The sequence below is a fragment of the Acinonyx jubatus genome, chromosome D3 (genome assembly GCF_027475565.1).
Source record: "Acinonyx jubatus isolate Ajub_Pintada_27869175 chromosome D3, VMU_Ajub_asm_v1.0, whole genome shotgun sequence".
Taxonomy (NCBI): Eukaryota; Metazoa; Chordata; class Mammalia; order Carnivora; family Felidae; genus Acinonyx; species Acinonyx jubatus.
The window spans coordinates 17,705,869-17,729,821 of NC_069392.1; the positions used below are offsets into that span (position 1 = coordinate 17,705,869).

General features: G+C 49.0%; 1 protein-coding gene across 4 annotated transcripts; it reads left to right on the forward strand.

Moving 5' to 3' along the window:
- The first annotated feature begins 5,048 nt into the window (after window positions 1–5,048).
- On the forward strand, window positions 5,049–23,034 carry DAO (D-amino acid oxidase). Of its 4 annotated transcripts, XM_053205849.1 has the most exons (14): window positions 5,049–5,320; window positions 6,647–6,758; window positions 9,803–10,005; window positions 12,565–12,679; window positions 13,950–14,026; window positions 15,638–15,703; window positions 17,349–17,403; window positions 18,623–18,727; window positions 18,809–18,968; window positions 19,140–19,282; window positions 19,629–19,711; window positions 20,624–20,741; window positions 21,277–21,375; window positions 22,604–23,034. In XM_053205849.1, the coding sequence occupies exons 3-14, from the start codon at window positions 9,812–9,814 to the stop codon at window positions 22,733–22,735; spliced, it is 1,347 nt and encodes a 448-aa protein (XP_053061824.1). In that variant the 5' UTR covers window positions 5,049–5,320; window positions 6,647–6,758; window positions 9,803–9,811; the 3' UTR covers window positions 22,736–23,034. The 4 variants fall into 4 exon arrangements, with proteins under 4 accessions (XP_053061824.1, XP_014931364.2, XP_014931362.2 ...); XM_015075876.3 differs by lacking the exon at window positions 6,647–6,758 and having other exon boundaries at window positions 5,057–5,320; XM_015075878.3 differs by lacking the exons at window positions 6,647–6,758; window positions 18,623–18,727 and having other exon boundaries at window positions 5,051–5,320; window positions 18,773–18,968.
- Window positions 23,035–23,953: the final 919 nt, after the last annotated feature.

Genomic DNA, 23,953 nt, shown 5'->3' on the forward strand with positions numbered 1-23,953 from the left:
GCATCTCTCTGGGCCGGTTGATGGGCACGGGCAGCCAGGCAGCCTCAGAGCTCTGTGTTCCTTCCTGTATGTTGGCTAAAGTCTCCATTCCTCTGCCCACTCCCTGCTTTAACCTGGTTTCGTGGGTTTCCCCTGCTAGGAGAGGGCCTCTGCCTGCCTCCAGGCATCCCCTCACCTCTCTGGTGGGTTGACTCACAGGATTTGGGCTAGCCTGACCCTACCTGTAACTCGCCCCATGTCCGCAAGTGATACAGTGACCCTTGCTGGGCCTTGGAATCTCAGCTTGTGAGATGGCGGGGTTAAATGTTCCAAGAGAGGGGATTTGTTGTGTAAATGCGGCTATATGCATATGATGGTCCTCCTAGGTGGTCCTTCAGATCCCCATCTCCTGGTACTTCCTGCCTTTCTGGACCATTCCCCACAATGCATAGGGCTGACCTGTGTAACTACTATATAATCACAGATGTGACAGTGTGTGACCTCTGAGGTGAGGTCGTACAAGATGCTGTGGCTTCCATTTTGCTCTCTCTTGGACCGCTCCCTCTCAGGGAGCCCCGTTGCCATGTCATGACGACATATTCCCGCAGCCCCTGTGGAGAGAGGTCCCCATGGCAAGGAACGGAGGCCTCCTACCAACAGCCAGCACCAACTTACCAGCCATGTGAGCGAACCACCTTGAAAGTGGATCGGTCCTCTGGCCCTATTGAAGCCCCCAGTGAGACTAGAGTCATGGCCAATATCCTGACTGGATCTTAAGAAAGACGCAGCCATGGGGCACCTGGGTGACTCAACGGATTAAGCGTCCGACTTCAGCTCAGGTCACGATCTCGCAGCTTGTGGGTTTGAGCCCCGCGTTGGTCTCTGTGCTGACAGCTCAGAACCGGGAGCCTGCTTCAGATTCTGTCTCCCTCTCTTTCTGCTGCCCCCCCCCCCCCCATGCTCGCTAGCTCACGCGCTCTCTCGCTCTCTCTCTCTCTCTCAAAAATAAACATTAAAAAAAAAGAGATTTTCTTTTTGCTAGATTTTGAGGTAGTTTGTTATACGGTAACAGAAAAGGAATACAGCAGCCATATAAAAATGTTATAAAACAACGCACTGTTGTATTTTATGAAAGATTTTCAGAAAATAGTAAGCATTGGGGGGAAGCAGGTCACAAATTAGGATATGACAAGATCCGAGTTTTGGAAGAAAAGTATGAGGAGTTAGAAAACTACCAAAGAACAAAAAAGAAGACATATATGGAGAGATGGAAAAGCTTTTTTTTTTTAATATTTTATTTTTGGGGCACCAGGGTGGCTCAGTCAGTTCAGCAGCTGACTCTTGATCTCGGCTCAGGTCATGATCTCAGTCGTGGGGTCGAGACAGCATCAGGCTCCATGTTGACAGCATGGAGCCTGCTTGGGATTCTCTCTTTCTCTATCTGCCCCTTCCTCTCTCTCTCTATCTCTCTCTGCCCACCCCCCCCCCAAATAACTCAAAAAAATATTTTATTTTTAAGTCATCTTTCTTTACACCTGACATGGGGCTTAAACTCACAACCCCAAGACCAAGAGCCTCATGCTCTACCAACTGAGCCAGCCAGGTGCCCTAGAAATGCTTTGTTTTTGTTGGAAACGCTCATTATAGTAAGATTATCAATCTTTCTAGACTCAAATAAATGCAATTCCAGTGAAAATCCCAACCTAATTTTTTGGAGTGTAGGGGATCCTGATAAGAGATACAAGTTATTGGGCACATAGTATGCATTGCGTCCTGTGACAATCACTGTTTCATTTTAATTCCACAGCAGGAGAAATCCCTGGCTATTTAGTTTTTCCACTAGTAAGGAACTGTTATCAGCCCCCTCCCCTATTTTACCTGAGGCATTCAGGGGGAGCTTGTCTGAGATCCTGAGGACCATGAGGGGTGGAGCTGGGTGAAGCCAGGCATGTTTGATACTAAAATAATGCTCTTAGATGTCCTGCCTTGTGGCCTCCTGATTGTTCTCTGGTTTCCTTTTTTCCTTCTTTTGAATATTTTGTAGTTGGCATTGACGACGATGATTTTTTTTTAACGTAAGCTCTAGAACCAACGTGGGGCTTGAACTCATGACCCCCAAGATCAAGAGTCACATGCTCTTCTGACCGAACCAGCCAGGTGCCCCCATACCCCGCTTCTATTCTCTGAAATTGATTCCAAATGAATCAAATATTCAAATGTAAAAAAAAACAACAACCCTCACAAGTTCTTAAAAGTCTGTGCGAGTAATTTATAAAAAGGGGCAGGAAGGGGAGGGGAGGAAAGGCTTCCAAATATGATACTAATGGCAGAAACCATGAAGGAAAAAAAAAGATGAATAGATTTGACTACAAAAAAGTTTTAAAATCTCTTTACGGCGAACACACTGGGGAAAACATTGCAACAGAAGGAGGAAACCCATAAACATAAAAGCAATTCTTCCAAATCAAAAAGAAAAATAGCCAACTCACTTCAAGAGAAAAATGAGCTAAATACATACATACATCATGCGGCGTCTGGGTGACTCAGTCAGTCAGGCGTCCGACTTGGTTTCAGCTCAGGTCATGATCTTGCAGTTCGTGAGGTCGAGCCCTGTGTCAGGCTCTGCACTGGCAGTGCGGAGCCTGCCTGGGATTCTCTCTCTCTCCTTCTCTCTCTGCCCTTCCCCTGCTCAAGCTCTTTCTCTCTCTCTCAAAATATATAAATAAACATTAAAGAATTTTTAAAAATACATTCATCATACATACATACATACGGAGACACCTTATAAAGAAATCCCAAAGAGCCCATCACCATATGACCATATGCAATGTCATCAGCAGGGCTGGAACGAGGTGGATGGGGGCTGTGCAAAATTTAAGGAGGCTTTCACTCTCAAGATGGTTCAAGTACAAGGTGGGCAGCTCCTTTGAATTTATCAATCGATACAGCTCTTCTGGAGGACCGTCTGGCAAAAATGGATGAACGTTTTAAATGTGCAAACTCTTTGGCACAAAGATTCCATTTTTAGGAATCGAGTCTGAGGAAATAATTAGACGAGTGTGCCAAGGAACACATTCGGGATATTTGTTGGTAACATAAAAAAAAAAAAAAAAAAAAAGATTCTTGGGGCGCCTGGGTGACTCAGTCCGTTAAGCGTCCGACTTCAGCCAGGTCACGATCTCGCGGTCTGTGAGTTCGAGCCCCGCGTCAGGCTCTGGGCTGATGGCTCAGAGCCTGGAGCCTGCTTCCGATTCTGTGTCTCCCTCTCTCTCTGCCTCTCGCCCGTTCATGCTCTGTCTCTCTCTGTCCCAAAAATAAATAAACGTTGAAAAAAAATTAAAAAAAAAATTCTAGGGACACCACCCCCGAGGGACTAACTGGAAAAATTGTTATATCCACAGACAGTAGTACCCTGTGTGAAATGGAGGCTGCTGTCCTATAATTGTATGGAGAGAGATTCAGGACCTACCATGTTGGTAAGTGAACAGAACAGGAGACACAGCGCATATGACACGGTCCCATTTTGTCTCTGGGATATTCACCCAATGTTAACAGCCCCTATTTCCTGGCGGTAGGATTGGCTGCAGGTGATGAGTACTTTCATTTTTCTACCTCCTGTGTCGTATACATTTACAGGGGTTATGATTACCTTAACACTTAGAAAAGTTATAGTAAAACTGGTTTTATCTGAAGGAGAGTAGGCGCATTGACTCGTTATTCTGTAACTTTACTGGCCGCACCCAGAATTCTGCCTCCTGCAGGGAATTCTCCCGGTGAATGATCCTTTGGCCCTAACCAAGTGTATTTCAGAGCTCCAAGGAGCCATGCTGTTTATCAACCAGCCATGGGAACAGAAGGATCTTTGACCCCTACAACTCCACCCAAATATACAGAAATTGCATCCAAAGGTCCTTCAGGGCTTTTTGGGGGCCTTCTCTCATTATGATCAGCAAACTTTGTGTATTCAGAATAGTTTCTTAACGGGGCACCTGGGTGGCTCAGTCGGTTGAGTGTCCAACTTTGGCTCAGGTCATGATCTTACGGTTCACAAGTTCGAGCCCCCCACTGGGTTCTGTGCTGGCAGTGTGGAGCCTGCTTGGGATTCTCTCTCTCCCTCTCTCTCTCTGCCCCTCCTCCCCCTCAAAAATAAAATAAACATTAAAAAATAAATAAATATTCCCATGAACTTGGGGCACAAGGTCATGTGATATCAAAGTGAAGCATGAAGATGATTTAAAAAATTCAAAAGAAGTTAAAGTATATAAAGGGCGGAGTTCACCCCATCCTTTTAAAAATTATTACTAAAAAAAAAACCCCACGCACTAAATATATGCATTTTCTTATTTTATCCAAACTTTAAAAAAAATGTTTATTTATTTTTGAGCGGGATGGGGAGTGCAAAGAGAGAGGGAGACAGAGAATCAGAAACAGGCTTCATGCTGACAGCAGTGAGCCCGATGCGGGGCTCGAACTCACAAACTGTGAGATCATGACCTGAGCCCAAGCCCCACGCTCAACGACTGAGTCATCCAGGCGCCCCCTATCCAAACTGTTGCATTTGATGCAAGATAGGGAAGGGGAGGTTGGATCTTCAAAGCTGACCCAAAGGATGCCTTACTCAGGGGTGGCTAGTCCCTCTCTCAGGGCCTCAGTTTCCCCATCCACATAGTGAGGCGCCTGATGATTTTTTGGCTCCAGTAACCCAGCTCCAGGTCTAGCCCCGGCAGAGGAGGGACCTGGAGTCCTGCCGCCCGTGTCTCTGGGATACGGGAACAAAGAGCCACCCAAACAGGCGTTGCCTTGAGTCTCTCCTTGGCCTCATGCACCCAGCATTCCAGAATGGCATTAGGCTGGCCGGCTGGCCGCTGGAGCCCCTGTCCTGTATCTCTGGCCTCCCCGCAGGGCTCCCAGGCTGACCAGGCCCACAGCGGCTCAGGGAACAACCTTCCCCTCCCCCAGGGTGGCAGCAGGAAGAGGGAAGAAAGAGGATCGTCTCCAGCTGGCCCAGGAGACAGACCTCCTTGTCCCCATCAGCCCTGCCGCCCTCCCTCCCCACCGAGGGCTGTCCGCAGGGGCTTGGGATCGGCCAGAAAAGTCAGGCAACTTTTCAGGGACCAGAAGGAGGGGAGGGGAGGGGAGTCTCCCAGCCTGTGAGAAGCAACAGCGCCAAGCCCTACCCCTCGCTGTGTCCTGTCCACAAGTCCAGACTTTGACCCTGAGCTTCAGTCCCCGTTGGCGGGCAGAGGGCTGAGGACAGGACGCCTCAGAATCAGGAGACTCCTCTCAGGAGGTAAAATCCTGCGCCCAGCTGCCTCCTTTCTTCAGAAGTTTGGCAATCCAGGTGAGTGGGGGCGGCGGTGCACCAGGACCCAAGGTCCTCCGGGCGTTAAGGAGAAGGCTCCACATTAGAGCCCAAGGCAGGTAACAGCCCTGGAGCCAAGGCAGGAATGTAGGCAGGTGCCTTCGCCTCTCCAGACTTCCTTTTCCTCATCTGGAAGACAGGGATCATAATCACCTCTTACGGGGTTAACTTGAGTATCAAAAGAGGTGATGAACAGAACGTACTGAGCACGGACTGGGCACATAGCAAGTACTCAATAAACGGTAATTATTATTTGGGGGCAGGGAGCCGATAGCCCAGTTATGAAGCATTTATAGAGTCCATTCCATTTTCAAGAGCAGTTGTGAAAATGTCAGTTTCCTAAGAAGTAGCCATAGGGCACAACCCGATTATGTTTATTCAAATACCTTGTCTGTGACTTGTTGATTTGTTTTAGAAGTCTTTCCTTTTTTTTTTTTTTTTTTTTTGGTAGATGCAAATAGCAATCAGAGGCCCAAGCTGGCCCAAATTCCTTTCTAGGGACAAGGAGGGTTATAAGCCAACATGTACCAAGACTGAAAAACAAGCAGAAAGCGTCAGGTGCTAACTTCCTGCCTGCTCCCTAATCGTTACACCGCATGGCAGAGAAAACTCAGCTAGAACAGGCTCCAGGTCCCAGCGCTGTCCCACACTGTTCGCGTGACGCTGGGAGAGTGACTTCCTCTCCCTGAACCTCAGTCCCGTGTCTGTAGAACCTCCCAGTTGAGAGGATTAAGTAAGAGGATGTCGGTACTAAATCTACACGTATGTGGTGAGCGGCAGAGACCCAAAATTCCCTTCCTGCTGCACACTTACGGAGACGTTATAATTACACACACACACACACACACACACACACACACACACACACAGATAGATGTAAGAACCTCAGCATCTTCCTGGATGCACACTCCAAGCATGATTGGTTGAAGGGATGGCATAAGACCCTGGAGAAAGGCAGTGCTAATAGAAACGTGAGCAACAACGAGCAAATGGTTGACTTAGTAATCGAGCTGTGTGCATGGGAGTCTAAAACTTCATTAGCCCCATGCTTTATTGATTTTACCTGGGGCTGGGGCTGTCAAATCCTGCAGCCTAGCTCCTGCTTCTCAAGAGAACCTCCTGCATTTACACTGCACTTAAACACACACATGCATGCACACAGGGGCTCTAATCAGCATCAGATTGGATTCATGTAGTTCAAGAGGCTTGGCTTCGGGAACACGTTTTCCCTCTTCAATTCTACGCCTGCCAGCGACACGCTAAAAATGCCTACAAACGTTTTATTTTACGTTTTTTGTTTTTCAGTGCGGGACCCTGAAATATCGGCTGTTTATTTCTCACCTGCTTAGCCCTCAGATTTTCCAAATAGTGTGATTTGCCAGCCCAGTGTGCCTGGTGCTCAGGGACGTGGACTTGTGTGAGTCAGGCTGCGCTGGGCTTTGCGTCTCACCAGCTGGGTGTCTGAGCCTTACTTGCTTCATCTGTCAAATGGGCAGAAGGATAACGCTGAGGGTTGTTAGGAGCTGAAAACAGATACAGTGTGTGAAGTTCTTAGCACCATGACATTCGCATGCCAGCAATGCTCTTGTTGGACCTCTGTGTTGCCAGCTCTTTTCCTGACTCCACCTATTCTTGCCTTTTACAGAGCTCTTTTCACCCCAAGACCCCCACGAACCCTTTTGTCACAAATGTGTCATTTTGGTTGAGTCTCTCCTCTTTTTCCGCGCCTCCCTTTCCCCATCTGTGTAACAATGTCTAACTCCTTTTTAGAACTTGACACTCTGGAGAAACTGAGTCCAACAATGTTACTTACCCCTCTTTGTCTCGGCCATTTGGTTTGAGACGTTGCTCTGGGCCTCCCTCATGCTTTTTTTTTTTTTTTTTTAATTTTTAAATGTTTATCTAGTTTTCAGAGACAGAGCGCAAGCAGGGGAGGGGCAGAGAGAGAGGGAGACACAGAATCCAAAGCAGGCTCCAGGCTCTGAGCCGTCAGCACAGGGCCGGATGCGGGGCCCGAACTCACAAACTGTGAGATGACCTGAGCTGAAGTCAGAAGCTTAACTGACTGAGCCACCCAGGAGCCCCTTCATGCTCTTCTTTGGGGCGTGTGCCCCTGCTCCTAACCAGAGGCTTTGACACACCTGAACAGCCTGCTTATAGGGGACATGCCGAATCCCAGCTCTGCTTTGGTGCAAAGCCTCTTTCTCCTTGCCCAGAGACCTCTGGGGGGTTTTCACACTCTCCTTCTCATGCTTTACCACTTCTATTATATAAGCAACTCCTCTTTTCCTCCAGCCTTTGCTGGTTTTCTAGGTGATGAGATGATGAAAAAAAAAAAAAAAAACAGGCCCTGGAAAAGGCAGAGCTGGGTTCACACCCCACCTTTCCTCCAACTCTTGTTATGATTTCAAATAATTTACCTTGCTCTCTCTGGCCTCAGCTCCCTCACCTGTAAACTGGGTGACAGTCACTGCTGTCATTTTATGAGCCCCCCAGTGGGTACAGCAGTAGATAAAAGTCCCTGCCCTCCCGGAGCTGATATTCTGGTGGGGAGACTATAGGCAGGGAGCTTTGTTAACCCTGAACAGTTTATAGAAGAGGAAACAGAGACTTAAGTCAGCGTGACCAACTCATTCCGGTCTGGCCCAGGACTCTCCTGGTTTTAGCACTCAAGGCCCACATCCTGGGAATACCCTCAGTCCTGGGAACTGGGACTTCGATCACCCGTGCTCAGTTAAGTTAAGCGACTTGCCCACGGCCACACAGCTGGGGTGCGCCCGAGCCAGGCTGTGAGCCTAGTACGTCTGCCCCCCAGCCTGAGCTGTTACTGCCTCCCCCCCTGTGCTGTGCCTTCTTATTGTTAGTGCACAAAAGTGGGCAACTCTACGGAATCATTGCAGAGAGAGTCAGAAGGCCCAGAGAGGGGAAGGAAGTTGGCCAAGGCCACACAGAGAGTCAGAACTAAAGCCAGATCTGATTCGCCCTTCTTCCTCTACTCCTTCCCCCAGTGTTCTTTCTGTTGTTATGTTCAAGGCGCTGGGGGACAGAAGGAGGTCACTACGTATTGAGGGCCTACTCTGTGCCAGGTGCCGTACTAGGAACCTTCACCAGGCTAGTGGTTTAATTTTCAGGATGACCTGGCGAGGTCAGGGTGACTCTTATTTTAAAGACGAGGAGATTGAATCTCCTGAGGCAAAGTGTGGGGGAGGAGGGGTGGGAGGGGGCTAGGAATCCCCAAGAGGGTCGGGCCCCTGTAACCAAGCCTTGCAGCCGGAAGGGGAATGGCCCAGAGGAGCAATGCCTTTCCGTTTTGTGGTTTTATCTCCAACTTGGCTGCTGAAACCCCGACGGAGTCCAGTTCTTGTGGGCTGGAGCCGTTTTTCCCTTTTACAAAACTAGGCCATATTGAGAATGTCCTGCGGATCAGGGCCACAGGGTTGCCAGGAGGCTTGGTCTGAGGGAGGAGGGCTGTGAGTGGAGAGGAGGGAAAGTTGAACTTGGCCCTTCCGGACACAAAAAGTCCTCTTGTTCTGCCCCAGCAGGAGCGGACACAGTATTTCCCTGCTGTGCTGGGCCCAAGCAGCTTCAAGGTCAAAAGCTGCTGGGCCTTTTAAACTTCTGAGGACGCAGCCAGCCCAGCCCCCAAGGCCGGCCCTGGCTGAGTGTGTGTACTGCAAGATCTGAGTTCGAAAGCCAGACATTACACCCTGCTAAGCCGCCAGCTCGGTGCCCGGTGGGTGTGCCAGAAGTCGAGGTTGACTTTGCTTGGATCGAAATTGAATCCCGACAGCACCCCTTACTGGCTGTGTGACCTCAGGCAACTTACCGCACCTCTCTGAGCCTCCTTTCCTCATCCGGCCAACGAGGCCAATACCACCAGCCCCTGCCTCCGAAGAATGTGGGGAGACTTAGAAGAAATGATGCATTCGGGAAGCATTTAGTACCGGGGCTGGCACACCGTAGGTGTCCCACAAAAGTCAGTAAAACCACTGCTTTTGCCCCTGACCCTGTGTTAAGGGTTTTTACATTGGCCATCTTGTTAAATCTCCCATGTACTGTCCAAGCGAGGGGTTGTTTTTCCCATTTATCAGAAGTTGAAGTCTCATTTCACCGCCAATGGCCAGTAGGTGGCAGAGTTGAGGTACGAGACTTGAAGCTAGAGCCCATTGTCCCGATGGCTAGACTCCCAGCCAGCAGCCAGGCCCTCTGCTCCGTCCTTTTTATGTCCCCGGGCGGGGGCAGGGTATCCGGGGAGGCTCCCCAGCCAGAGCGGCATCCCTTCCCCGCTGTGTGACCTGGGGCAAGTTGCTTGGCCTCTCTGTGTTTCAACTTTTTTCCGTTCGTGAGGGTCATCGAGAGGGCCAGGTACAGAAGGGGCTTGGCGGTATCTGGCACTTTCTAAGCTTTCAGGGGATAGTGGTGATGGCGGTAACGGCACACTTCAACCCTTCCGTCCCGCAGGCCGGCACGATGCGCGTGGTAGTGATCGGAGCGGGTGTCATCGGGCTGTCCACCGCCCTCTGCATCCACGAGCGCTACCGATCAGTCCTGCCATCCCTGGACATGAGGGTCTACGCCGATCGCTTCACCCCGCTCACCAACACCGACGTGGCGGCCGGCCTCTGTCAGCCCTACCTCTCGGACCCCAGAAACCCACAGGAGGCGTGAGTGAGGGTCCCAGAGACTGGCCCGGGGACTGGAGGGGCTGACTCTGATGAGGGGATGCTCCGGGTTCCCGTCACCGAGAACAAGCTCCTTGTCAAGACTTGGAAGAAAATACTAATAAGCATTAAGCCCTACTGTGTGCCCAATGGAGGATTTCCTCCATTCCTCACGTGATCCATGTGATCAGGAATACTTTTGGGGCTTTTTCCCCCCTAGTTTATAATTATTTATTTAAAGGTCATTTTCATCCAGGGGCGCCTGGGTGGCTCAGTCGGTTGAGCGTCCGACTTCGGCTCAGGTCATGATCTCCCAGTTCGTGGGTTCGAGCCCCGCGTCGGGCTCTGTGCTGACGGCTCGGAGCCTGGAGCCTGCTTCGGATTCTGTGTCTCTTTCTCTCTCTCTGCCCCTCCCCTGCTCACACTCTGTCTCTGTCTGTCTCAAAAGCAAATAAAAAAAACATTAAAAAATTTTTTTAAGGTCACTTTCATCTGATTTCCCCAGTGGCTAACAGAAAACAGAGCCTTCAAATCCCAGCAATAGTTGCAAAGAAGGACAAAATTCACTAAAGTTTTTGATGTTGAGTGCTGTAGGGAACAATTTTGCCCTCAGACACATATTTTCTTCCATATATAAATTCATAAGGGGGCCTTTCAATTCTTTTGAACTCATTCTAATTGCTATCTTTAATAGTCTCTTAGCTATATTTAATAGGTTATAGATCTGTTTCTCCTGAATTTGCCCATTGTGACACTTTTTATTTAGTGGGGTTTTTAATTTATTTTATTTTTATTATAATTAAAGTTATATTAATTAAAATTATATATTATATATTATATTAAAATTATATTAAATTGTATTAAAATTATATTAATCAAAATTATTATAATTAATAATTTTATAATTATTATATTATTTTATATATTTTATTTTAGTTTTTTATTTTAATTCCAGGTAGTTACAATGCAGTGTTACATTAGTTTCAGGTGTACGGCATAGTAATTCAACACTTTCATACAATATGTGGCACCCGTCACAACAAGCTCGCTCCTTAACCCCCATCACCTCTTTCCCCCACCCCCCACCCACCCCTCCTGTCTGGCAACCATCAGCATAATCTCCACAGTTAGGAGTCTGTTTTTTGGGTTGTCTCTCTCTCTCTCTCTTTTTCCCTCTTTGCTCACTTGTTTGGTTTCTTAAATTCCACATATGAGTGGAATTGTATTGTATTTGTCTTTCTCTGATGTATTTCACTTAGCATAATACTCTCTAGCTCCATCCGTGTCGTCGCAAACGGCAAGACTTCGTTCTTGTTTATGGCTGAGTAATATTCCACTGTGTATATATAGATCACATCTTTTTATCCATTCATCAACCGATGGGCACTGGGACTACTTCCATATCTTGGCGATTGCAAATAATGCTGCCATGAACATCAGGACACATGTATCCATTTGAATTAGTGTTTTTGTAGTCTCTGGGTAAATACCCAGTAGTGTGATTACTGGCTCATAGGGTGGTTCTATTTTTAACTTTTGGAGGGACCTCTGGATCAGGAGTACTTGTCAGTGGGTGGATGGATGCTCAGGTTTAACAAGGACGTTGCAAAGGTTATTATGTCTGTTTAGAAACTGCAAACTGCTGGCAGCTTCAGAAATCCACAAGTACGTAACAACTCAGACCGAAGTTACATTCTCCCGTACATGCCAAACCCAACGCTCCTGATCAGTGGGTGGCAATTCAGGGGCCCAGGTTCCTTGCATCTCATAGCTCTGCTGTCCTTCTCTGTGGCTTCTGACGTGGCCACTGTGCCTTCTGATGTCAGTACGCCGTGCTTCCAGAAGGAGCACAGCATAAGGACCGCACGTGCAGTCCATTGGCCAGAACACAGCCACACAGCCACGCTGGCTGCACGGGAGTCCGGGAGATGTACCTGGGCTCTGTGCCCACGAAGAAGAGAAGGAAAATGTCTGGGAGCCACGAGCCACAGTCTACTGTCGGCATTTACATGGGGGGGTGCTCAGAGTGAGCCTGAACTGTGGGGCTCGAAGGTCTCAAGCAGGTCAAAGCCTTCGTTTCTTATTATTTTTTAAGTGTTTATTTATCTAGTTTGAGGGAGTGAGTTAGAGAGAGAGCAGGGAGGAGCAGAGAGAGAGGGAGATAGAATCCCAAGCAGGCTCCACACTGTCAGCGCGGAGCCCAACACAGGGCTCGAACCCAGGAAACGTGAGATCATGATCGAGAGTCGGATGCTTAACCGACCGAGCCACCTGGGCGTCCCCAAAGCCTTCTTTTAAACTCACAGCTACACGAGCCCAGGCCCAAGGTGGGCCCCAGATGGTTCCTTCCTTCTCTTTCCTATGTATGGGGAGATACTAGAAAGTCTGGGGATGGGGAAAACCCCTTAGGCATTTGGGACGCTTGCAGGAGTGAACATGCTAGATTTCTGGATTTGGACATATCTCCACCAGCGTGAGCATAACCCCACACAAGCCAAGCCTCAGAGTTTTCTTGTCCAGCTCAGGGTATTAGGTGACCAAGACTCTGGGGGATCCTTCCAGGGATTGGAACCAGCAGACCTTCGACTATCTCCTGAGCCACGTCCATTCTCCCAACGCCGCAAACGTGGGCCTGGCCCTAGTCTCAGGCTACAACCTCTTCCATGAAGCTATTCCGGTGAGTGAGGAGTCCTTGACCATGGGGCAGAGCCTCGATCACAGACCAGGGCTGGGGACCCGAGTCAGGGAGTTACTTTGAGCCTCGTAGGTGGACCAACTCTTGCATTCAAATTAGGTTTACTTTAAATTCTCTTTTTGCTTTAAAATTATTTCTGGTTCCAATTTGGCTCTTAAATTGGCAGAGACCAAAGAATTTTCGGATGACGCAGGGGACCTGGTCTCTGGTTGAGTCAAACCCAGACACGTCTTGTAGTGGTGGTGATTTCATGTGGCAGCCGCAAGGCTTCCTGGGTCCCTGGAGGTCCCAGGACTTTTCACTAAGATAGATTAAAACACTCAGCGTGGCGCAAACTTCTGAAGCGCATTTTATGTACCAGGCCGTGTCCTAATTACGTTACAACTAGTGACTGGTTTCATTCTCATTATCACCGGCAAGTCAGCACTAGCACTGGCTTCTTTTCACAGATGAGAAAATAGAGGCTCGGGGGAATGGAGCAGTAACTTGCTCAAAGTCAGAGAACCAAAGTGGCAGAACTGGGATTTGAACCCAGGCCCTCTGTGACCCCCGTGGTGCCCAATGTGCTAAGAAGGGCACAGCCTTGGGGGATGTCCTCAGGTTGCTTGAAGAGGGGAGTCTGGCTGGATGCCCGGAACCCCAGGCCAGCTTTCTAAGGCTTAGTCAATGTTTAGCACCGAGCTAAGGGCATTACCCGCATTGTCTGTTACCTTCTGTGGGACCAAGCGTGATTACTGACTCCATTTTACGGACAAGAAAATGGAGTCTCAGAGAATTCAAGGTGGTCTGTAGTCAGGCCCAAGCCTCCACCAAGTTGTCTGACCCTATTCTCTATTGCCTCGCACTCTCACCCCTTGGGAACCCTGTCACCTTCTTTTTCTCTCTTATTTCTGACTCTTACCCTATCACTTGCCCTCAGCCTCACGCTCCCCTTTCCTTTGTATAGCGTCACGGTTAAGACCATGGACTCTGGAGCCCAACTGTATCATTGGTTCAAACCTCAGGTCAATCATTTATTAGCTGTGTGACTTTAGACAAGTTACTTCACCTCCTGAAGCCTCAACTGGCCCATCTGTGAAAACGGAGATGAGAATAGTATCTGCCTCCGTGGATTGCTGGGGATATTAAAGGGAGTGGGATAAATAAAATGCTTCAAAGTGCACCTTCCACGCAGTATGCGTCGTTTAAGTTTTGTTACCATTTTTATTGACTTTCACTCATCCCTGTGCCTCCTTCTCTCCTTCCTCGGCAGGATCCCTCGTGGAAGAACACAGTTCTGGGATTTCGGACGCTGACTCCCAGGGACCTGGACATGTTCCCTGATTACAGGTGAGGTTATTGTCATGGGCGAAGGGGCTACGGTCCCACGATTCAGACGGATCCGTCCAGGAGGCAGCGAAAGATGGAGACACCAAGTTTCCTGTCCCATCCCAGGCCAAGAGCCACCGGCACCAGAGACTCCTGGTGCTCTGTCCAGCTCTATTGGAGAAGCCACCCCCTCAACGGGGCCCTGGGCTGGGGCGGTGGAGGATATGGAGTCACAGAACTGAAGCCCTGAAGCTCCCTATCGCCACCCTCTTTTCTAGATGACGAAACGGAGCTTCAGAGAGTCTAAGCGGCTTCCCAGGGTCACACGGCCAAATGACCAAAATGGGATTCCGACCCAGTCTGCGTGACCCCCAACACCTCTGTTCTTTTCCTTGAAGCATAATGTCTCTTTGGTCCTCCCCTCACCCCACCCCATGCCTGAATCCCCTCTAAAAATGCATGTCCAATCTCCACTTGCACACTCTAATGTCAGGGATAGATTTTTAAAAAATTTTTTATTTATCTATTATTTGGGGTTTTTTTTAATTTTTAAAATATTTATTTATTTGAGAGAAAGAGACAGAGCATGAACAGGGGAGGGGCAGAGAGAGAGGGAGACACAGAATCCAAAGCAGGCTCCAGGCTCCGAGCTGATAGCACAGAGCCCGAGGCAGGGCTCAAACCCACAAACCGCGAGATCATGACCTGAGCGGAAGTTGGACGCTTAACTGACTGAGCCACCCAGACGCCCCTGTTTTGTTTTGTTTTTTAATTTACATCCAGGCTAGTCAGCATATAGTACAATAATGATTTCAGGAGTAAAACCCAGTGATTCATCCCCTACATATAACACCCAATGCTCATCCCAATGTCTTCCTTAATGCCTCTTGCCCATTTAGCCCATCCCCCCACCCATAACCCCTCCAGGAACCGTTTGTTGTCTACATTTAAGAGTCTCTTATGTTTTGTTCCCCTCCCTGCTTTTATATTATTTTTGCTTCCCTTCCCTTATGTTCGTCTGTTTGGTATCCTAAATTCCACATATAAGTGAAGTCATATGATATTTGTCTTTCTCTAATTTCGCTTAGCCTAATACACTCTAGTTCCATCCACGTTGTTGCAAATGGCAAGATTTCATTCTTTTTGATTGCCGAGTAATACTCCACAATACTCCACTGTGCATGTGTGTATATGTGTATATACATATATATATACATATATATATACATATATATACATATATATGTATATATATATACACACACACACACATACACACATACACACACACACACACACACACCCCACATCTTCTTTATCCGTTCATCTGTCAGTGGACATTTGGGCTCTTTCCATACTTTGGCTATTGTCGATAGTGCTGCTATAAATATTGGAGTTCATGTGCGCCTTCAAAACAACACACCTGTGGGATGGATTTTCTGATAGAAAAATTTTCCTTGCACTGAAAACCAGTCCCTGTTCGAACTTCACTCAGTGGTCCTGCCTCTACCCTTGCCACCCCCCCCCCCAAAAAAAAGAGACTGCTCCCAGCTCCATTTGAAAGGCTTCTAACATAGCTCTGATTCTGATTCTTTATTTCTTTATTCCCACTCTTACCTGTTCTTACTCTAGCTACGGCTGGTTCAACACAAGCCTGATTGTGGAAGGGAGGAGGTATCTACAGTGGCTGACTGAAAGGTGAGAATTTCAACTTTAGTTTTAGGAAAGCACCTTACAGGGACCAGGGTGTGGTAGGCAATTGTTCATGGGATTTGTCTTTGTATCGACCAGCCCCAAATGTTAAAGAAAACTCAGACTTGGTGGGAGCTATCCTTGGTTCTGATGACTCCTGTGCACTAAAACCAAGGTTCCCGCACCTGACTGGGCACCAGAACCATCTGGGCAGCTCTTTACATGTGATATTTATTGTTGACCTCACCCAAAATACATAATGTTTGTGGAGTAGTTTTAATGGATTCTCTTGAGGTTTCCAGATACATTTACGTCCCCCGCAAAACATAAGTTTTTTATTTTTATACCTCATGTTTTTTCTTGTCTAACTGTTGTGGTCAGGACCTCCAGAGCAATGCTAACTAACACAGGGGATAGTGGGTGTCCCCGTCTTGTTCCTGATGGTAACAGGAATCTTATAGTGTTCTAAATTAGCAAACACTAGCTTTGAGAGACATTTTTATATTGATAGTCATCTTAAGGAAGATTCCATATTTCCTATATATTACTGTTTTATTAAGATTTTTGGGCGCCTGGGTGGCGCAGTCGGTTAAGCGTCTGACTTCAGCCAGGTCACGATCTCGCGGTCCGTGAGTTCGAGCCCCGCGTCAGGCTCTGGGCTGATGGCTCAGAGCCTGGAGCCTGTTTCCAATTCTGTGTCTCCCTCTCTCTCTGCCCCTCCCCCGTTCATGCTCTGTCTCTCTCTGTCCCAAAAATAAATAAAAAACGTTGAAAAAAAAAAGATTTTTAAAAATCTAGAATGGATGGGAGCATTTATCAAATGACCTGGGGAGCTTTTAAAAGATATAGATTTCAGGACCCCACTTCAAGTCTATTGAATCAGATCCTCTGGAGTGGGGGCTTAGAAATTTGTGTGATTCTAATTATCAGCCAGGTTTGGAAACAACCAAAAAGCAATTAAAAAAAAACCCAAAAACGTAGTTATCTCTCCTAACCTTAGGATACCTCTGACTCCTGCCTAGCCTCTTCCTAGACAGTAAGTTCCCACTTTTTCTATCTTGAGGGAATTATGTAGATAAAATAGTCCTGAAGTCATGCTTCACTTTTCACAGGATTTCCTTCCTGTTCTTTTGATGTTTCTACTGCGTCTCTAACAATGACAGATATTTTTCCCTCTGGGACATTTGAGGGAGGGGTGGATGTCCCCAGCCCACCTTCCTCCTCATGCCCTGCTTCTGACAAAGCATTGGTCCAACCCTGCCCTGCTTCCACCCCGCATCTCGCTCTCCTTAATGGTATAAAGCAATATAGTAGTCGTAGGATGAGTTTTGAGCCAACACGCCTGGGCTTACGTTACGTCCCAATCCCATCATTGACTCACTGTACGACCTTCAACAAGGCCCTTCTTTCATCGTCATCTGCCCGACCAGGGGCTTGGACCATCTCAGGTTTCCCAAGGGGCATTTCATGGACCACCAGTCTATCAAGGTGCTCATGAACTGACCTGACTACACAGCCATGTTCTCCAGGAGCAACCTGTGGGACTAATGTCCACAGAAGGTTCTTTGGGAAACATCTCCCATGCCATCCTCTTGGAGAGATGGGACAAATAACTGAATCCTGGGTTTTTTTGATGTGTCTGATCACCCAGGTTAACTGAGAGGGGAGTGAAATTCTTCCAGAAGAAGGTGGAGTCTTTTGAGGAGGTGAGTTGCAAGGCTGGAAGGGGCTGGATATGGGAGGGAGGTGAGGAGGGGAGGCCTCTGCTTCCTGGTGCTGGACTGGGGGGCTCCTTGTTGGGCGCCCAGGATCCCCTGAGGCCTGTCCCAGTCACCAGGCCTTTCTTCAATCCCAGAAGGACTCAAGCATTCTGTCTTGATGTTGGTGGCAGGAACAAAGGGACAGTGGGATTATGGTGGCCATTGGAGGCTAATCTACCTCTAGGCCACGGAGGGTTTTAGGCCCAGAGAGCTGGCTGCCTCTTACCAGTATCAGCTGCACCCCACTCTTGAATTCCAGACACTTGGTTGCTTCCTACCTAAATCAGGGTTAATGTTTCTGCAAAGTCAAGGCTCTCAGCTGACTCAGCTCCAGAGTAACACCACCATCAATAACAGCTATCCTCATCAGACACTGGCTATATGCCAGGAGCTTTGCTGTATGACTTCACTCAATCCTAGCACCTAGAATTGTGCTCAGTACCTGCAGCTACCAGCATTATATAATGAGTACCTCCTCCGGATCGAGCCCTCCTGGGCACTTGGGATCCATGTTGACTTAGAAACAGCACTTATTCCCAAGGAGTTCACAGGCCAGTGTAGCAAAAACTGGTTCTTGAACAATAACAATGCTTCCAAAGTGTGTGACCCACGACAAACCTGTGAAGGGAGTCACTGGGGCTGGGCTGGGTGTTTGGGTGCCCAGGAGGTTACATCCTTGAGCTGTCAAGTATCCCACACAAGCACAGAGCCAGGGGCTCCAACATGCCTTCTGAAAGTGCCTTAGCAGAGTGTGAGGCAAGAGAATGAAAATCAAAAGGAGTCAGAAGGAAGAAGAGAACTCTCTCTGCATCTGAGTTCTTCTGGGAGCTTCCAAGAAGGTTCCCCCCTTCCACAGTACTCCTTCCCAAGCACTTTGACATCCAGGGTCACATTGGATCCTCACACAGCCTAAGAAGAGATATTACCAGCCCTGCTTTACAGCGGAGGCACCTGGGCCCTGAGGAGGTGATGGAACGTTTCTGAGGTCACATAGCGGGTAAATGGCAGAGTGGAGATTTGGAGGCAGTTCCACGGATTCCTCACTGAGCCCGCTCCCCGCTTTTCTGCAGGGAGCTGCAGGGTAAAGGGCAGGGGGAAGGAGGGGGTAAGCGGTACCAGGGCCCTCACCCCTTCCCACGCCACCTGCTCTGTTCATCGCTGCCAGGTAGCAAGAGGAGGTGCCGATGTAATTATCAACTGCACCGGGGTGTGGGCTGGGTCACTGCAACCGGACCCCCTGCTGCAGCCAGGCCGGGGACAGATCATTAAGGTGAGTGTGAAGATGAGGGATGGAACTTCCTGCTTTTCTTCATAGAGAGATTGTAGCTGCCTGCTTATTTCCTCTCCAAAGATAGAGGATGCATCGGGGACATCTGTTAGAGGAGCCTCGCAGATTTCAGGCAACTGGCATCTTAAAGAAACAAGAAGGACCAAGAAACATGATTCCTCCAAACATTCTCTTTGGTGGTGGTGGTTGTTGTTGTTGTTCCTTAATACGGCAAAGCATGGGTGTAAATGTTTGTACATACGCGGGAGTTGCATATTCTTGTAATATAATGAAAAGAGCAAACGTTTATGGAATGTTATTAGGTACAGGCCTGAGCACTTTATTGTGTTCTTAATTTAGTGCTTACCAGAACCCTTTGAGATGGGGTCTACACATGGCCATTGCTATTTTACAGATGGGGAAACACGAGGCACGGAGGAATTAAGTAATATGCACACAAGTTCACACAGGAGTGAGCTGTGGGATTGGGATTGGAACCCAGGCAACCTGGTTTCAGAGCCTGTGTGTGTCAACATCATCCACGTTGCCTCTCACTGTGTATGTGTGCACATGCGTGAAGGGTGCCTATTTGTGGGTGTGTACACCCGCCCATGTTGAGTGTACATGTGTTCCTGATGTGGGCTGATGTGTACGTGTATCGGCACACGCGTGCTGGGCTTCTCTGTGGTCACGCAGGCGAGAATGTGTGAAATTTCAGGGAGCAGGGGTGGCTCTTCCCGCAGGAGCAAGGAAGTCGGCGCAGAGGCAGGGCAGAGGGGTCAGGAGTGGGCTTGGGAATCGGCTCCGCCACCCTTGTCGGAACATCTGGGCACAGAGAGGAGAAGGGCAGGGAAGCCCAGTGATCCGGCTCCCCTGATGAGACTTGTCTGTCCTCAATCAACAGGTGGATGCCCCTTGGATGAAGCACTTCATTATCACCCATGACCCAGAGAAAGGCATCTACAAGTCCCCGTACATCATCCCAGGGTAAGAATCTGACGTCTTAGGACAGAACAAGGGGCACCTTCATGCCCTCTTATGCTGCCCACCCCAAGTCCCTGAAAGCTTTTTCTCCCAGTGTTTTCTAAGTGAAGTCGAGCCACTAAATCCCTGGGAAGGCAAGACTTGGCCTTAACTGGGCTCTATCTTGAACAAGCTTTTGGACGACAGGCGTGGCGATACTGGAGACAAAGGTGGTGGGTGTGAGGGCAGGGACCCCGGAAGCGGTGTGACTGGAAATAACGAGAGGGCCGGTGGGAAAGGGGATATGGGTCGAAGGTGATGATGACATTCAGGGGAGAGGTGACGATGTTAGTGACGATGGTGGCTGTGTTGTCACTGATGGGGAAGCCACTTCCTGGGGGTGGTGACTGGGACAAGGATGGTCAGGCGCTGACATTAATGGGGGGGGCGTGGTGTCGATGACGAGGTCGGTGATGATGGCAGTGATTGGTACTTTTGATGATATCAAGATATAACTGACATATTGTGCACGCTTACGATGTACACGAAGATTTGATATATGCACGTATTACAACATGATTACCTCAGTAAGGTTAGCTGACACGCCCATCAGGTCCCACAATTACATCTTCCCTGTGCGTAGTGAGAATGTTATGGCTTATTCTTTCAGCAACTTTAAAGTCTATAATACGGGATTGCTGACTATAGTCACCATGTTGTGCGCCGGAAGAGGTGACGATGTTGACAGTGACATTGGTGCTGACGGCAGAGATGCTGGTGGGTGGTGATGCCAGGGGCAATTGCAGTGGTGTTGACGGTGTGGATGGCGGCGGGGATGTAGGGAGAGATGGTTGTAAGGGTGAGCATGCCCATGGCCCCCATTAACCTCAAAGTCTTCATTTCCCCTCATCATTGACGCCCTTCACTTTTATCTAGGATCCAGGCAGTGACTCTTGGAGGCATCTTTCAGCTGGGGAACTGGAGCGAGGTAAACAACATCCAGGACCACAACACCATCTGGGAAGGCTGCTGCAGACTGGAGCCCACACTGCAGGTAAGGTGGGAGGGGTCCTGGCAGACTCAGGTCTGGGCAGCTTGACCATGAGACCCCTTGAGTATGGGAAGATACCTCCCCCTGGGATAACTGGGCAAACTTCTTCTAACGAGGGACCGTGGAAGACACCCAAATTTGATAATGTACAAGGAAGTCCTGCTGTGAGCTGCTGACACCCGTCTGTGGCTAAGAGTGGCTGTCTTCTGTGGGGACTTCCCTAAAACCACCTTCATCTGTCTTCACAAGGAGCAGATGTATCTGCTGTAGGGATCTCAGTGTTTACATTTGCCTGATGGTAGCAGTGACAAACGTGATATTGACGAGGGTGGGGCGGAAGTGATGGTGGTATTGACTGGTAATGAATATGCTCAGGATGGTGATAATGATGGTGAGGAGGGGGTGGCCGGTGACATCGTGGTGATGGCTGGTGGTGGTGGTGATGATAATGAGGTTCCAAGAGCTAACCCTACCATCTAAAAATGGCAGCAGAAAAAAAAAATATCTGGAGATGAATTACTAACACTTTTTTTTCCAGGATGCAAAAATTGTTGCTGAGTTGACTGGCCTCCGGCCAGTGCGCCCCCAGATTCGGCTAGAAAGAGAACAGCTTCGTTTTGCATCTTCAAACACAGAGGTATGCTCTCCTGATGAGGAAAGCAAGGGCCTCCCTTACCCATAAGGGGGCTCTGGCATTTCCAGTCTTGCCTGACATCTGGCTCCACACAGCCTGCTGCCAGGAAAGAACAACACTGGCTGACATCCCCTCCTCTATAAAGAAGCTGAGGCTCAGTGATGGGAAAGGACCTGCCGAAGGTTGCATAGAGGGCGGTGTGCCTCAGGGTGTCAAAGCCTGTGGTCGAGTAGAAGGGAAGTGGGTACTTAGCCTGCTTTGTGTTCATGACACGAACAACCTTACTGAATCTCCTCTACAGCCCTTGGGGATAGGGACTGTTTCCCCCATGCTTCAGATGAAGAAATCGGGGGTCTAGCAGGTGGAATCCTCTGCCTAAATCAGACAGCTAGTGCGGGGCACGGCTGGGATGTGGTTTTGACTCCAGAGCCGTTTCTCAGATGCCCATTTGTGGCTGCCCCATCATCTCTCTGGGGTCCCTCTTTGACGTTTCCTCTTATGAGGTAGGAACTGGGCTTTATTGAGGCGGCAGAAGTTGTCCTGGGCTGAAGGAACTGACCTGAGTAGCTGGGGTCCCCAAAGGAAAAGAATCCTCCTTAGGTAGATAGGTCATCCTTCCTCCCTTATCGCGGGCATGTGGTGTGCACCTTTGTGCATGTGTGTGTGCGTGTGTGTGTGTGCGTGCTTGTGTGCACATGTGCACACATACAGAGGAAAGCGTCATGTATAGAGTCAAACTCCCTGCCAATGATTTTGGCTTTAAAAAGGTCCCCAGGGGTCTTGCCTCTGTCCCTAGGATGAATTAGCATGCTAACCAGAGTCCACCCATATGTTGGCCCCACTTATCTTCCCCTCCCCCAACCCCCGAGATAGGTAGAAGAGTCTGTCTATTAATACAGGAGGTTTGGCATTCCGGAGCAGGATGCGGACGAGAAAGGTGATGTAGGGAACTTCAAACAATTTGGGAGAGGGGAATCCCTGACCTCACGTTCTAGACGATTCTACATTTCCTGTGCTGAGTGCCTAAAGCAGGTCCATCTCCTAAGCAAAAGAGAACCTAGGATGTCGACCCTCCAGTTCCCCAGTCACTTTACTGGTGTTCCTGGGGCCCCACCATCCCTCCAGGGAGCTGAGAGGCCCCCTGCTGCCCTCTGGCTTCACCCAGAACTCTGCAGGAAGCTCCCGAGTCTTCCAGGATGCACGGGGCTCCCGTCTCTCTTACCTCTCCCAGGTCATCCACAACTATGGCCATGGAGGCTACGGGCTCACTATCCACTGGGGCTGTGCCCTGGAGGCAGCCAAGCTCTTTGGGAAAGTTCTGGAAGAAAGGAAGTTGCTCAAGATGCCACCACCTCACCTCTGAAAACACCAGTAACCACCACCTCCCCAAGGACTCCCCGCTCCCCTCGGCCAACCAATCAGTGTATCCCCCTCTAAGCTGTCTCTTCTCCACTTCAGCCCTGGCTCCTTTCTGCAAGAAGTACCAGAGGAGAGGAAGATCCCAAGGCCATTTCTGGAGGCGAGTCCATTCCTATCTGGGGCTCCCTTTGATCACTGGGGTCTCTCCACCCACTCTGGGCCTGACAGTCTGAAGAGCAGTTGGGGGCCATTATACTGCGAGTCCTTAGAAGAAAGGAAAGCTCAGGAAATCGAAGGGGCGGAGCGCCTGGGTGGCCCAGCATCCAACTTCCGCTCAGGTCATGATCTCACAGTTCATGGTTTTGAGCCCCACACCAGGCTATGTGCTGTTAGCACGAGGTTCTCTTCTGGCTGGCACCCCTCTGAGATGACAAATGGACTTCCAGATGTTTCTGGAAGCCTTTAACGAACCTACAGGGCACCTTAGCATCTCTGTCCCTAATTACCTGCCTCAGGCTCTGAGGTAGAATTTGCATCTGTCTGGGCTTTTGGGGGAGACCAGAGCCTGGAGGAAGCCTTCCTGCATCTGGGACCCGTGGCCCCCTTAGTGCTGTGACGAGGTCTTGACTGGCCCGTGCCATGCCGTCTACATCCACGCCATCACCGTCTTCTCCTTCCCATGCTCAGTGGGGTCTTCGTGATTTGGGATGGCACTGAGCTAAATAGAGTGAGGGATCCAAGAGCTAAGGTAGAGTTCCTATCCCAGGAATAAGAATAAATCATTATTATTATACCTAAAATTGATTGCATTCTAACTGGGCGTCAGTGCTAAATTCTTGCATAAGTTATTCACGTTATTCCCAGTCAACAGCTGGGAAGGGGTAGAAAGGAGATTCCGGGCCAGGAATTGATGAATTTAGAGAGTATTATCTTTCCTCGTTGAATTGTCTTGGTACCTTTGTCAAAAATCAATTGACCACAGTGGCGCCTGGGTGGCTCACTCGGTTGAGCGTCTGACTCTTGACTTGGGCTCAGGTCATGATCTCACAGTCCATGGGATCAAGCCCCGCATCGGGTTCTGCGCTAACGGTGTGAAGTCTGCTTGGGATTCTTTCTCTCTCCCTCTGCTCCTCCCCGCCCCCCCATTCAAAAATAAAGAAGTAAACGTTTAAAAAAAGTCAATCGTGATCATAAATATATGGGTGAATTTGGGGAACTTCAA